General features: G+C 42.3%; 1 protein-coding gene across 3 annotated transcripts; it reads left to right on the top strand.

The window, feature by feature from the left end:
- The first annotated feature begins 313 nt into the window (after positions 1-313).
- LOC139354178 (uncharacterized) lies at positions 314-11,998 on the top strand. 3 transcript variants are annotated; one of them, XR_011605261.1, is made up of 3 exons: positions 315-8,588; positions 8,651-10,223; positions 10,323-11,989. XR_011605261.1 is itself a non-coding variant. In XM_070998432.1 (2 exons), the coding sequence occupies exons 1-2, from the start codon at positions 10,056-10,058 to the stop codon at positions 10,665-10,667; spliced, it is 513 nt and encodes a 170-aa protein (XP_070854533.1). In that variant the 5' UTR covers positions 314-10,055; the 3' UTR covers positions 10,668-11,998. The 3 variants fall into 3 exon arrangements, 1 of the variants encoding a protein (XP_070854533.1); XR_011605260.1 differs by having other exon boundaries at positions 321-7,063; positions 8,417-10,223; positions 10,323-11,990; XM_070998432.1 differs by having other exon boundaries at positions 314-10,223; positions 10,323-11,998.
- Positions 11,999-12,343: the final 345 nt, after the last annotated feature.

Below are 12,343 nucleotides of genomic sequence, written 5' to 3'. Positions count from 1 at the left end.
CCAGAAACGGGAGAGAGATTACAAGAAAGCTATGGGAAACAACAACAAAAGCTATTGAAACAAATGCACCGCAACGTAGAGAACGACCAATAACAAAATGCACAGGCTAAAAACAGAGTTAGGTTTTGTTTAAGATTTCTACAATAAAATAGACAATTAAACATAAACAAACGATTTAAAATACAAGCACGGCTGGTTATGTTTGACAAAGTCACAAAGCAAAGTACCAGTATCACAGATATTAATGACAAATTGACAAAAATCACAGAGCACAAGATAAACACAACCGGTCACAAGCGACGCTAACTCGATCATCTCACTTCACTTTCCTTATTTTTGAAGGCTTTAAAAATATTTTTTTTTCTTATCGCGGAAAAAGATCTATTAAATATAGCAGGTCTTCTTCCTCGACACAGAAAAAATATACTCTTCAACTCACGTCACACACACACACACACTCGGTAAAGGAGGACTGCTCAAAATGCTGCTACAACAAAAAGGAGAAAGGTTGCGATCACCCAACAATGAGTGGGAAATGCCCGTACTTCAGGAGGGCTATGAAAGGGCTTAGGGGTAAATAAAGTTCCATCAGATTAACCTAAGCCATTACGAGGTTGCCCAATCGTTGCTGGAGCAAAATGTCATCGAGAAAAACGTATCACACCGCTCAATAAGTTCCCGGCCTAACAAGGAAAAACACTTTTTTTTTTTTTTGAAAATTTTGTTTTATTCATTAATATAGTTTCCATCTACGGCTATACACTCAGTCCAGCGCTTCTCCAACCTTTCTATGCCATTTTTGTAGAAAGATGAACTTTTACCCTCAAAATAGGTCTCAGTATCGACAATCACCTCTTCATTTGATCGATATCTCTTGCCTTGGAGGTGCTTTTTGAGATCTGAAAAAAGCCAGTAGTCACTGGAGGCCATATCTGGAGAATAAGGTGGGTGCGGCAGAATTTCGAACCTCAATTCACTCAATTTCACCATTGTTGCCATAGACTTGTGGTGAAACAGTGGTTTCTTCTTTGCCATATGTGGACGTTTTTCCTTGATAACGCGATCCAATCGATCCAGCAGTTTTATATAATATTCGCTGTTTATTGTTTTACCTTTTTCCAGATAGTCTATAAATAAAATCCCATGTGCATCCCAAAATACAGAAGCCATAACCTTACCCGCCCATATTTGTGTTTTGGGACGCTTCGGAGGGCTTTCACCGGCTACCACCCACTCAGAAGACTGACGACTGGATTCTGGAGTATAGTGGTGTATCCAGGTTTCATCCATGGTTACGTAACGGCGAAAAAAATCGGTCCTATTGCGCTTCAACATGCTTAAACACGTCTCGGAAGCATCGATGCGTTGTTGCTTTTGGTCCAGTGTTAGCAATCGCGGCACCCACTTCGAGCAGAGCTTTCTCATGTCCAAATGTTCATGTAATATCGTAAACACACTGCCTTCCGATATCTTTGAGGCATCAGCTATCTCCTTTAATTTCAATTTGCGATCGGCCAATACCATTTTTCGGATTTTTGCCACATTTTCTGGCGTAACTGCTGTTTTTGGGCGACCACTGCGTTCAGCGTCTTTGGTGTCCACACGACCACGTTTAAATTCATTGTACCAATCTTTGATGGTTGATTTTCCCGGAGAAGAATCTGGGTAATGTTTATCAAGCCAAGCTTTTGCTTCTACTGTATTTTTTCCTATCAAAAAACAATGCTTAATCAGGACACGAAACTCTTTTTTTTCCATATTGTAGAAAAACCCAAAGGTTGTATTACTTAAAAATTTGTAACTTAAAAGCACGTGCTCACAGAGTTGTATAATTTTTACACACAGCTTATGATAATCGACACTTTCGATAAAAAATATCTATATTTGCTTACTACTGCTCCTTATATGTCCGGCCGCGAACTAATTGAGCGATGCGATAGACATGGCACTCATAAGCGAGCAATACAGGAATAAAAATTCCGGAGAATGGGTAACAGATAATAACAAAAAATCGGCATTATGGAGCTGCCGTAGTCCAAGGCGACAGATTAGCAAGAAAAAATGCGGAAATTGCTTCGCTAGGGCCCATGTGAATGGTATAGCTTTCTATAGCTGTTACCTGCCGCCAAGCCTTAGCCTTAACCAGGCAATATCTGCGCTCGAAGAGATTGCAGAAGACGCCCGCGAAAATCGCCCCGCCGTAATTGCCGGGGAATTTAATGCCTCGGCTACGGAGTGGGGCTCCCCCCGAAACAACGCGAGGGGAAAGGCGCTACTTGAGAGCTTCGCCGCACTTGACCTAGTGCTGCTGAACTCTGGAACAAAACCAACTTTTTCAAGAGCCGGCACCAGTTCTATCATTGACCTCACATTTGTGATCGCTGGATTGGCCTCGGGCTCCAGCTGAGAGGTTAGTGACACCTACACGGGTAGTGACCATGCAGCAATAATCTGCACGATAAATTCTAGAAATGGCCCACCACGAGTTCCTAAGGCGTGCCAGGGTACAAAATAGAAACGCTAGACGTGGAGATGGTACAGATGTTGTTCGAGGACCTCTCCACAAGCGGCTCAGCTGAAGAAAGGGCAAACCACATCGCAGAACGCACCAAGGTAGCCTGTGATGCATCTATGCAGAGAAGGGGGAAAATCCCACCAAGAAGAAGACCTGCATACTGCTGAAACCAATCCATTGCGGAAGCCAGGAAAGACTGCCACAAGGCAAGACGCGCATACCAACGCTCATGAGGAAGGCCCGAATTTGAGGCACTTCATATATATTTCAGGGAAAAAAGACGAGCCCTGGAAAAAACTATGAAAGAGAGCAAACGCAGGTGCTTTAACAATATATGCAAAGAAATAGACTCCAACCCATGGGGCTTCGCATATAAACTAAAAGGATAGTGGAAACACTATTCCCAGAGCAAGAGGGTATGGCGCGAACCTTACTGACCTTGAAAAGGGCGAGCATAAAGCTCACAAGTGCCGAATAAGTCCTCCAGGTATTGAAGACAATACTGGACGACAATGCACCGGGACCAGATGGAATCCCGAATAAAGTTCTCAAAATTGCCATAAAAGCAAATACTAAAGAGTACGTTGACATGTATAATGCATGCCTAACAGAAGGTGTGTTCCCTAGCCGCTAGAAAACACAAAGGCTGGTACTCATACCAAAGGGGGAAAAACCCGCGCAGGAGCCTTCTTCGTATAGGCCACTCTGCATGCTGGACACGGTGGGTAAAATTCTCGAAAGAATAATCCACTCCGGCTAGAAGGTGCCCTTGTCGAAACCAACGGCCTCTCAGAGATGCAGTATGGTTTTCGGAAGCGGCTATCCACCATCGACGCCGTCGGTAAACTGTGTGAAATCGCAGATAAAGCCATTGAGGGGAAAAGGTGTTGTACGGCACTAAGCAGTACTGCATAGCGGCAACGTTGGATGTAAAAAACACTTTCAACTCCGCCAGCTGGCACCACACACTAAATGCACTGAGCATCCTAAACGTACCAGTGTATATACAGAGATTAATAGCGAGCTACTTCGAAGGCCGCCTGCTCCTGTACGAAACTGATTCCGGGAAATCGACCCATATGGTCAGCGGGGGAGTTCCCCAAGGATCAGTCCTAGGCCCTTTGTTATGGAATGCCATGTACGATGGGATCCTTAGGATCACGATGCCCGTAGGGGCACGACTCATTGGTTTCGCGGAAGACGTGGCCATAGTAGTTACGGCAAAGAAACTCCCAAATGCGGAAAGAATCTGCAACGAAACGAGGAAACGAGCAAGCGCACGGCTCGACTCCAAGGGACTCGGCTTGGCAGCGCACAAGACTGAAGCAGTCCTGATAAGTAACAGGCAGAAAGTGGAGGCGGAAAATTGCAGAAGCCACAATTACATCGCGTCCAAGCCTAAAATTCTTGGGCGTCATGATCGACCACCGGCTTTCTTTCAAAGAACATCTAGCGTACGCTAGTGGCAAGGCAAGTAGGACCGCGGCCGCGATTTCGCGAATTATGGCGAACACTCGGGGACCAAGGCAACCAGGACGTAGACTACTGGTTAGTGTTGTCACATTGACGCTGATGTACGCTGCTCCCATATGGGCTCGAGCCACAAAAAATGGAAGTTATATGCAAGACGGCGACTCCGTGCAGAGAGTGTGTGCCCTGCGGGTATGCTGTGCGTTCCGCACGGTATCCCATGACGCGGCGCTGGTAATATCGGGAGTCATACCGATTGACCTGCTGGCAGTGGAATCAGCTAACATCCGCGCAGGCAGCACAGGGGTCGCAACTGCAGAATCCCTACGGAAAAGGTGCAGAGAACTTAGCATTGCTAAGTGGTAAGAGAGGTGGGTAAATAGTAGCAAAGGACGATGGACGTATAAGCTTATCTTAAAACTGTAGAGATGACTGGGACGGAAGCATGGACATGTGGACTTTTACTTAACGCAACTGTTGACGGGACATGGATGCTTTAAATACTTTATAAATAGGTTTAAGCATGAACGTTATCCGCACTGCCCACTCTGCGAGTCGGATAATGAAGACGCAGAACACGTGTTTTTTGTCTGTCCGAGATTCGAAAATGAACGAAGAGATGTGAGCATAAGGGTTGGGAGGACGCCAGCCGCTTGTAACCTGGTGGACATTATGCTTGAATCAGAAGTAAATTGGCCACAATAATACTCAAAAAACTGCGCATCGCAGAAAGACTGCGAAATTCTAATAGGATAGAATCCTAGAGAGACCTAAGGGCATTCCCCCTTAATACCTAACGGCAGTACCGCCGGGGATGCGGGGAGGGGGTGGAGTTTTTCCTGGGTTAGAGTCCCAGACTTCGGCAAGCTAGCTCAGCTCCGAGTTGGCTTTCGATGCTTTAAGCCACCACTAACACAAAAAAAAAACACACTCACACACTTTATATATTCTTTTCTTTGGTTGCAAAAATGTGCACTGAAAAGAAAGAATATTTTTTCCCATGCACACACACACACAAACACACGGTCGTTGAAGGCATTGTTTTTGTTCAGCGTTCTAGTGCCATATTATGTGAATATTAATACTAGCCATAGATCGTTGCACAGAAACAATACCTTTTTTTTGTTTTGTTTTTAACAGTGTATAGTTCTCACAGACCTGGCATGATATTGTTTTTTTGTGACTGTAAGCTGAAATGAGAACGTTGCATATTAAGAGATTCTGTTTTCAGGAGTAAATAAGTTTTTTTATTGATATATGTATATATATATTGTTGATAGGTTATTATATATATATATATACGTTATTAAATGTGTATATAATTATTAACGTCTATCAACTCTCACCCAAATCCTGACAGCGTTCCATTAAAATATAAACTCCTACCCTGAACCGTTTTCTAAAGTTGCGTGAAATCTTCATATCGTTGTCTGATATATGCGCCCCTACCGTCATCAATTTCCTCATGTTGCGTAAGGTCTTTAAATCAAAATCGGGCAGAATATCCTCATACTCAATAGAAAATTCATAGATTTCTTTCTTTAAGTCATCTGCATTAACGCAGGTTTCAATCTCATAACTAATCATTTCTTTCCTTATTCTGTACGCCGCACCGTAAACGTCGTCATCATCTTTAATAATAATTTTTGGCTTTTTAGACAAGTTATCACGCAAAAAGCGATACCGTTGCATTAGATTAAAAGCCCCCCACATGAATTGTCCCCTGATGGGACGTAAGGCTCTGTAGTCTCCTGGCGTAAGTAGTGTTCCTACTGTTCGTCCTTTAGGTCTTGAATTTCTCTATCAGCAACAGCAACAGCGTCTTCAATGTTGATAGATCCTCGTTTAGCAACAGAGTTAACAATGCTGGATATAAGCATCTTATTTAGTCGCGGATCTTCCTTGTCAGCAGCAGCAGCATCAGCACCAGCACCAGCACCAGCACCAGCAGATAGATTTAGAAATTTGTGTTTTGGGTTCCTTTATTTTTTTTGATTAAACTTCCCTCCCACTTGTCCTCCCACTCTCGTTTTAAGGTTATATATATATTGTTATCGTAAAACATTGTTATATATATTGTTATCAGTCAATGAAAGTATTTTTTTTATTTAAATATAAGTATTTATCGCAAACTTTCTAAGACTTTTTCGTCTCGCAAACTAGTATAAATATGAGTTGTAGAGTACTAGAGTAATTCAGAAAGCAGAAGTCAAATTCAGAGCAAGAAGTCACTCGCACTATCAGCAGCATGTCTAACTTTGAAGATCAGTGGTACGAGCTTGGCGCCGTCTCTCTACCCCCAATAAAGAGTGTTAAAGCTTTGCCGTTCTACACGCCGATCCCGATACAGAACGCCGAAGTAAAACGGGCACGCTTCGGCGAAAAAATTTTGCTTACGTGCAAAGACTTTGTGGTATTCCTACCAGAACGCTTTAGTTCGCTGCCTCCGAAAGCTGTGGAGCACATTGCGTCGGGGGGCTACAAGCTAATCAAGCATCAATCGGAAGGAGATAATTATACTATAAACTTGTATATCGAGGAAGGGAAATAAAACTAAAGATCAATAAACTTTTTTAATTAATATTTAAAAACAAAAATGGCTGGTGTTTTACATAACAATAACAATCCTGGACCTAATAACAATCCTGTCGCTAGTGAAATACGAATTTCATTGACTTGCCAAGAGAAATAGTAAACAAAAAAGCCTGCATCAACGTGCAAAATAGAGACGAATATTGTTTTAAATGGGCATTAATATCGGCTTTTGTGAAATTTCCTGATAGTAAGAATCGACCTAATCAATATAAACGTAAAGGCATTTACAACATTAGGTAGGATATAATAAATACAAATAATAAATCGTTAAATTTTAGTGGGTTACAACAGCATAAAAATATTTGAAGAAAATAATCCTGAAATTAGTATAACTGTGTTGGGTGTAGACAGCGATGAAAAGGCAATCATCGGTCCATATTGTTTAACTAATAATAAAACTAGCAACGTCTTACACACTATATATCTACTACTGCTCGAGAAAGATGACAAATATCACTATGTTTGGATTACAAATATTTCCAAGTAAGTATTAAATTAGAAAATTAAAAAAAAAAATATTGTATATACAAGGTGAGTTCCAAAGTAAACGGGACTTTTAGAAAAAGACAGAACAAATAGTTTTTTCGGCAAATAGTTTTTTTATTCAAAATAGTCTCCTTCTGCTTTAATACAGCGTTTTGCACGGTCCAAAAGCATGTCGAACGAGTGTTTTAGCTCGTTGCCCGGTATGGCCGCCAGTATGCCGGTGCAAGCCTTTTGAATGGCCTCTACGTCTGCATAACGCTTTCCTTTCATCGGCAAATGCCTTTTTCCGAAAAGGTAGAAGTCGAACGGTGCCATATCAGGTAAATACGGGGAGTGGTTGATGGTTAAAGTGTGATTATTGGTCAAATAGTCGGACACAAGCGTCGATCGATGAGACGGCGCATTATCGTGCAGCAAACGCTAACTTCCATCTTCGCGATATACGGGCACACGTCGAATACGGCGCACCGAACGCTTCAAAACTCCAAGGTAGAATACCGCATTCACGCGTTGACCGGGTGGAACAAATTCTTTGTGGACAATACCCTTGGAATCATAAAAACAAATCAGCATTGTCTTCACTTTTGACTTCTCCAGGCGCGATTTTTTGGGTTTCGGCTCGTCCGGCGCCTTCTATTCAGCACTCTGGCATTTCATTTCGGGATCATATTGAAAACACCACGTTTCGTCACCAGTCACAATCATGTAAAGAAAGTTCGGGTCTTTTTTTGCCTCTTTAATGATGTCCTTCCAATGTTGAATTCTGAGCAATTTTTGGACGTCAGTCAATTTGTGCGGAACAAACAGTGCACACACCTTTTGTAAGTTCAAATGTTCGGTCAAAATGCGATAAATCGATGTTCTGGAGATGTTCAATTATATTTCCATGAATTTTAATGATGATTTCGGCTGATTTTTTATGAATTCACGCACAGTTTCGATGGAATTTTCGGTGATCAGGGATTTTGGTTGGCCCACATGTTCATCGTCATTTATGTCCTCACGACCACTTTGAAAACGATGATACCACTCGTGCACTCTGCTACGGGATAGGCAATCATCGCCATTAACTTGTTTCATCAATTGAAACGTTTCGGTAAAAGTTTAACCAATTTTAAAACCAAATTTAATGTTGGCTCTTTGTTCGAAGCTCATTTTCGCACCGATGACAAAAACATACTGTCACTTAAAACGCAATAACCTCACTTTCATGAAATGTTTACTGGAATTCGATAAACGATAGCAGATTCTAACGCAGTTGACATATAGATGGCGCCACTAGAGGGCGCTAGATTAAAAAAGTCCTGATTACTTTGGAACTCACCTTGTATTTCTTTGCTTCTCCATTAGATAGACGTGGATAATACCCTAGCACTCCTAAATGCCCCCTCCTCGGCGATCGAACCTATCCCACATGTGAGTCCGGAAGAGGTTTGCCTTCAAATTCGCAAGCTGCAACGCAGTAAGGCTTCCGGTTTCGACGGGATCGACAGCAGAATTGCCAAGGCGTTACCTAGGAAGGGTATACTTTTTCTAGTTCTTCTTTTCAACTCCATGCTACGTATCCACCATTTTCCCACACAGTGGAAGTGTGCTGTGATATCGATGATACCCAAGCCAGGAAAACCGGAAAACCTTGTTGCATCCTACCGACCAATATGTCTACTGCCCACCTTCTCTAAAATATTCGAAAGAATATTCCTTAGTAGAATGAGGGCAGTAAGAAGTGTGCAGGACGCCATTCCAGACCACCAGTTCGGCTTTAGATGTCACCATGGAACCCCAGAGCAAGCACATCGGGTAACACAGCACATCCTTGGAGCGTTCGAGAACAAGCAGTACAGTTCAGCAGTCTTTCTTGACGTCAAATAAGCTTTTGACCGCGTTTGGCACGATGGCTTGCTGTTTAAGTTGAAAACTCTCCTGCCTACTGCCCAATATATTCTCCTGAAATCGTATCTCTTAGAACGAAATTTTATGGTAGATGTGAGAGGCGAAAGATCGTCCATCAGATGCATTCGAGCTGGCGTACCTCAGGGTAGCGCTCTTGGTCCGGTTCTATGCACTCTGTATACCGCTGACCTGCCATACCCTAGGGAACTGGGTACCCTCTTGGCTACATATGCTGATGACACAGCCTTTATTGCCAACTCCACGTGTCGAATTGAAGCAACCCAAATCACACAAAACTTTTTGGATTTGTATGGCGAATGGACGAATCGATGGAATATCTCGATAAACGGAAATAAGTCTCAGCACTGCAACTTCTCTCTTAGAAGTAAAATTCACCCCAGAGTGAAATTCCAGGACACAGTCATACCGCAATCAGCCCAGGCTCAGTACTTGGTCTTGATTTTGGACAAACGTCCTACGTGGAGGCAGCACATAACTAAAATTACAGCAACATGTCGCGCCAAACTGCGGAAATTAAATTGGATGCTTAAAGGTACAAGTGAGCTCAGCCTTAGCAACAAGATGTTTCTGTACAGGTCGATAATGGTTCCTTCATTCACGTTTTGCATACAAATATGGGGTACCGCTTCAGACTCAAATGTCATGAGGATCCAAAGAGCTCAAAACCGGGCGCTACGTACGATTGCGGATGCGCCTTGGTACGTAAGGAACGATGTCCTAGCTTGCGATCTTCACATCCCCACGGTGCGAGAGCAGATTAACATGCACTCAAGCCGTTACAACGACCGTCTACTAGCCCACACCAACCATCTAGCAGCATCCCTGGCAAACCGAATCACAACAAGAAGAAGACTAAAGCAAAGGCACCCCGGTGATCTCTGGACAAGAGGACGTCAGGTCTCTCGAGTCCTAAAGCAATAAAATTGTTTTTGTTCAATTATTGTAAATATTGTTAATCACCTTTTTTGTTATGTTTTCATGTTAATTATTCCTATTCGTACACAACGTTTTATAGCCATTAAGTTGGCTGATCAACGTTAAATAAATAAATTTGTTATACTAAAAAAAAAAAAACATGGAAGCACACGTCACAGACCTCGAAAATTCCATAAGGACTGGAAACATGGCACAAGTGTCCTCAGAACCAACACTAATAGCAGGGCACATTAAAAGGACACAGACAGCCGTCATCAATATTGTAACCGGACAAAAAAGAGGTATAGTCAGCCCAGCATTAATCTCGGTAAGTCAGCTTTAAAATGAGCTTATAAACATTCAGGCCCATCTCCCCAATGGGAGATGACTACCTGTTACATAAGATACTCTGCATGTTATCTATCAGGTGATGGTCTCAGAAGTTCTGGAATTGGACGATACCCTGATATTCCATACTAAGATACCATTAGTTGATGAAGAGGAGTACGATGTATATCATTTGACACCGATTCCGGTAGTAATGCAACATCAGATAATCGCAAAGAAGACGGAGACCAAGTATTTAACGATTAGTGATCATCGAGATCGACATTTCGCATTAACCATGGAGGTACTGATGCAGTGCACGAAAATGTCAAAAGGACCTGTGATGTGCAATGTCAAACAAACAACGTTAGGTCCAGCGAATGAGCAATTGCAATGCGCTCTGGCGGCCATTCAAGCTGAACAAAAGACCATTTGTAGACCCTAAAGGATTAACATAACATGCATGTTCCACCAAGAGAACGCCGCGGAACAGAGCATCGCTTCTCCAATACCAATGAGTCGGGTAAAAAAGCTCACAAGCACATCGCATTCAACATCGGAATCTGTATCATCTTCCCAAGATGACACATCAGCACGTAAAATAGGACTGTTGCTACGTTGCAAGGCTAGGACAGCACGCCAATAAGAGAAAGGACGAGGGACAGGATGAAGTTGGACGGCGCGATCAGCTGGATATTCTAGGTTACGCCAAACAAAACCAATCGGACTACGTATCCACAGTTTGTCTCCTCGACGAAACATTTTGGGACCATTTGGGTAAAGAAACACAGTCCTTGTGCAAGACGGTTAGCCCTCACCTCGCATGCGAACTGAAACACGAGATCCGTATAAGAGACGAGCAGCATATCGACAACTGCCAAATATTAGCTACACTTCGCGTTTATTAACGAACCCGTCAATGGGGAGGAGAATGTTCGTAACCAAGTTGCTCGGCTCGGTATAGCAAGGTTGCGCAGCACGGGTCAAACGCACGCGACTCCCAACACGACGGAGTTGTACGTTATCAACGAACGAGACATACGATCAATAAAAGATGAATCGCACCTCAATCGCCTCACAAGAGGCTTGACGACTTGCCAAGTCAGCAATAACTTTCGGGCCCCCTTTAACACAATATCAGTCATATTACTGTTTGTTAGATTAATTAGTTTAAGATTTGATACACTTATTGTTTGTGTCGAAAGGGAGAAGATTCAATAAATAAATAGCAAAGCATTAAAAAAAAAAATCTGCAGGAATTTTTGTTCTAGAGTAGTTGCGAGGACAAAAACTTCGAGATGCTAGGATGCAGAGGAAAATCCTTAGAGGCTCCTCCGATTTTCTTTCGCAACCAGATGGATTTAAGATAATTTAAAGTCATATTTTTCGCTGGAACTTTAAATATTGTTGTAACTTTTAGGTTTCGGCACAATTTTCGTCTTGATAAACATACATTTATGATGGTGTTTCATCTGATTGAGGAGCACATCCCGAAATCGTCAATCCCGCCCTTGTTCCAGCTGGCCACGGTTCTGCCGTTCCTGGCAGTTGGCTCCTTTCAAAGAGTATTTGGGAAAGACTCGGACATGGCCCCTTTTCGATCCACAGTTTGCAGAATATTGTGGGATGTTCTTACCTTAATGGAAAGGATTCTTTTACCAAAATTCATAAAATTCGACCAAACCAATTTGGCGCCACCCGTCAGCGGTATTATGGTGGTCCATTAGCATTTAACTCCCTGGATAGGTCCTTCTAAACAGTGGTCACAAGAACGCGGTCGCCTCGAGTAAGTCCTTTGCAATGTGCTGCTGACCTATGTTTACCACTGAAAATTAGCAAAGTATATTAGTTTAAATTAATAACAAACAAAATTTGTTTACTTTTACTTACATGTTTTCTTCTTCTTCATAGCCGACAAAAAGCATTTGTCACGACAGTGCTGCCACCATTTTTCAAAGGCGAAAGGTTTTTATAATTTTTCTCAATAACTACAACTTCTTTTAACATGAATTGTTTACTAGGAATAAGTTTTATTTTTTACTACAATACTAAGTACCGTTCGTTTCGTTAACAAAATTTTTCGATAACTACTCAGAAATTTGGTATTTTAAAGTTCGAGCA

Source organism: Drosophila suzukii, assembly GCF_043229965.1.
Source record: "Drosophila suzukii chromosome 2 unlocalized genomic scaffold, CBGP_Dsuzu_IsoJpt1.0 scf_2c, whole genome shotgun sequence".
Lineage (NCBI taxonomy): Eukaryota > Metazoa > Arthropoda > Insecta > Diptera > Drosophilidae > Drosophila > Drosophila suzukii.
Note: the sequence above shows the minus strand (reverse complement) of the source record. Positions and strands in the feature narration are given on the sequence as shown.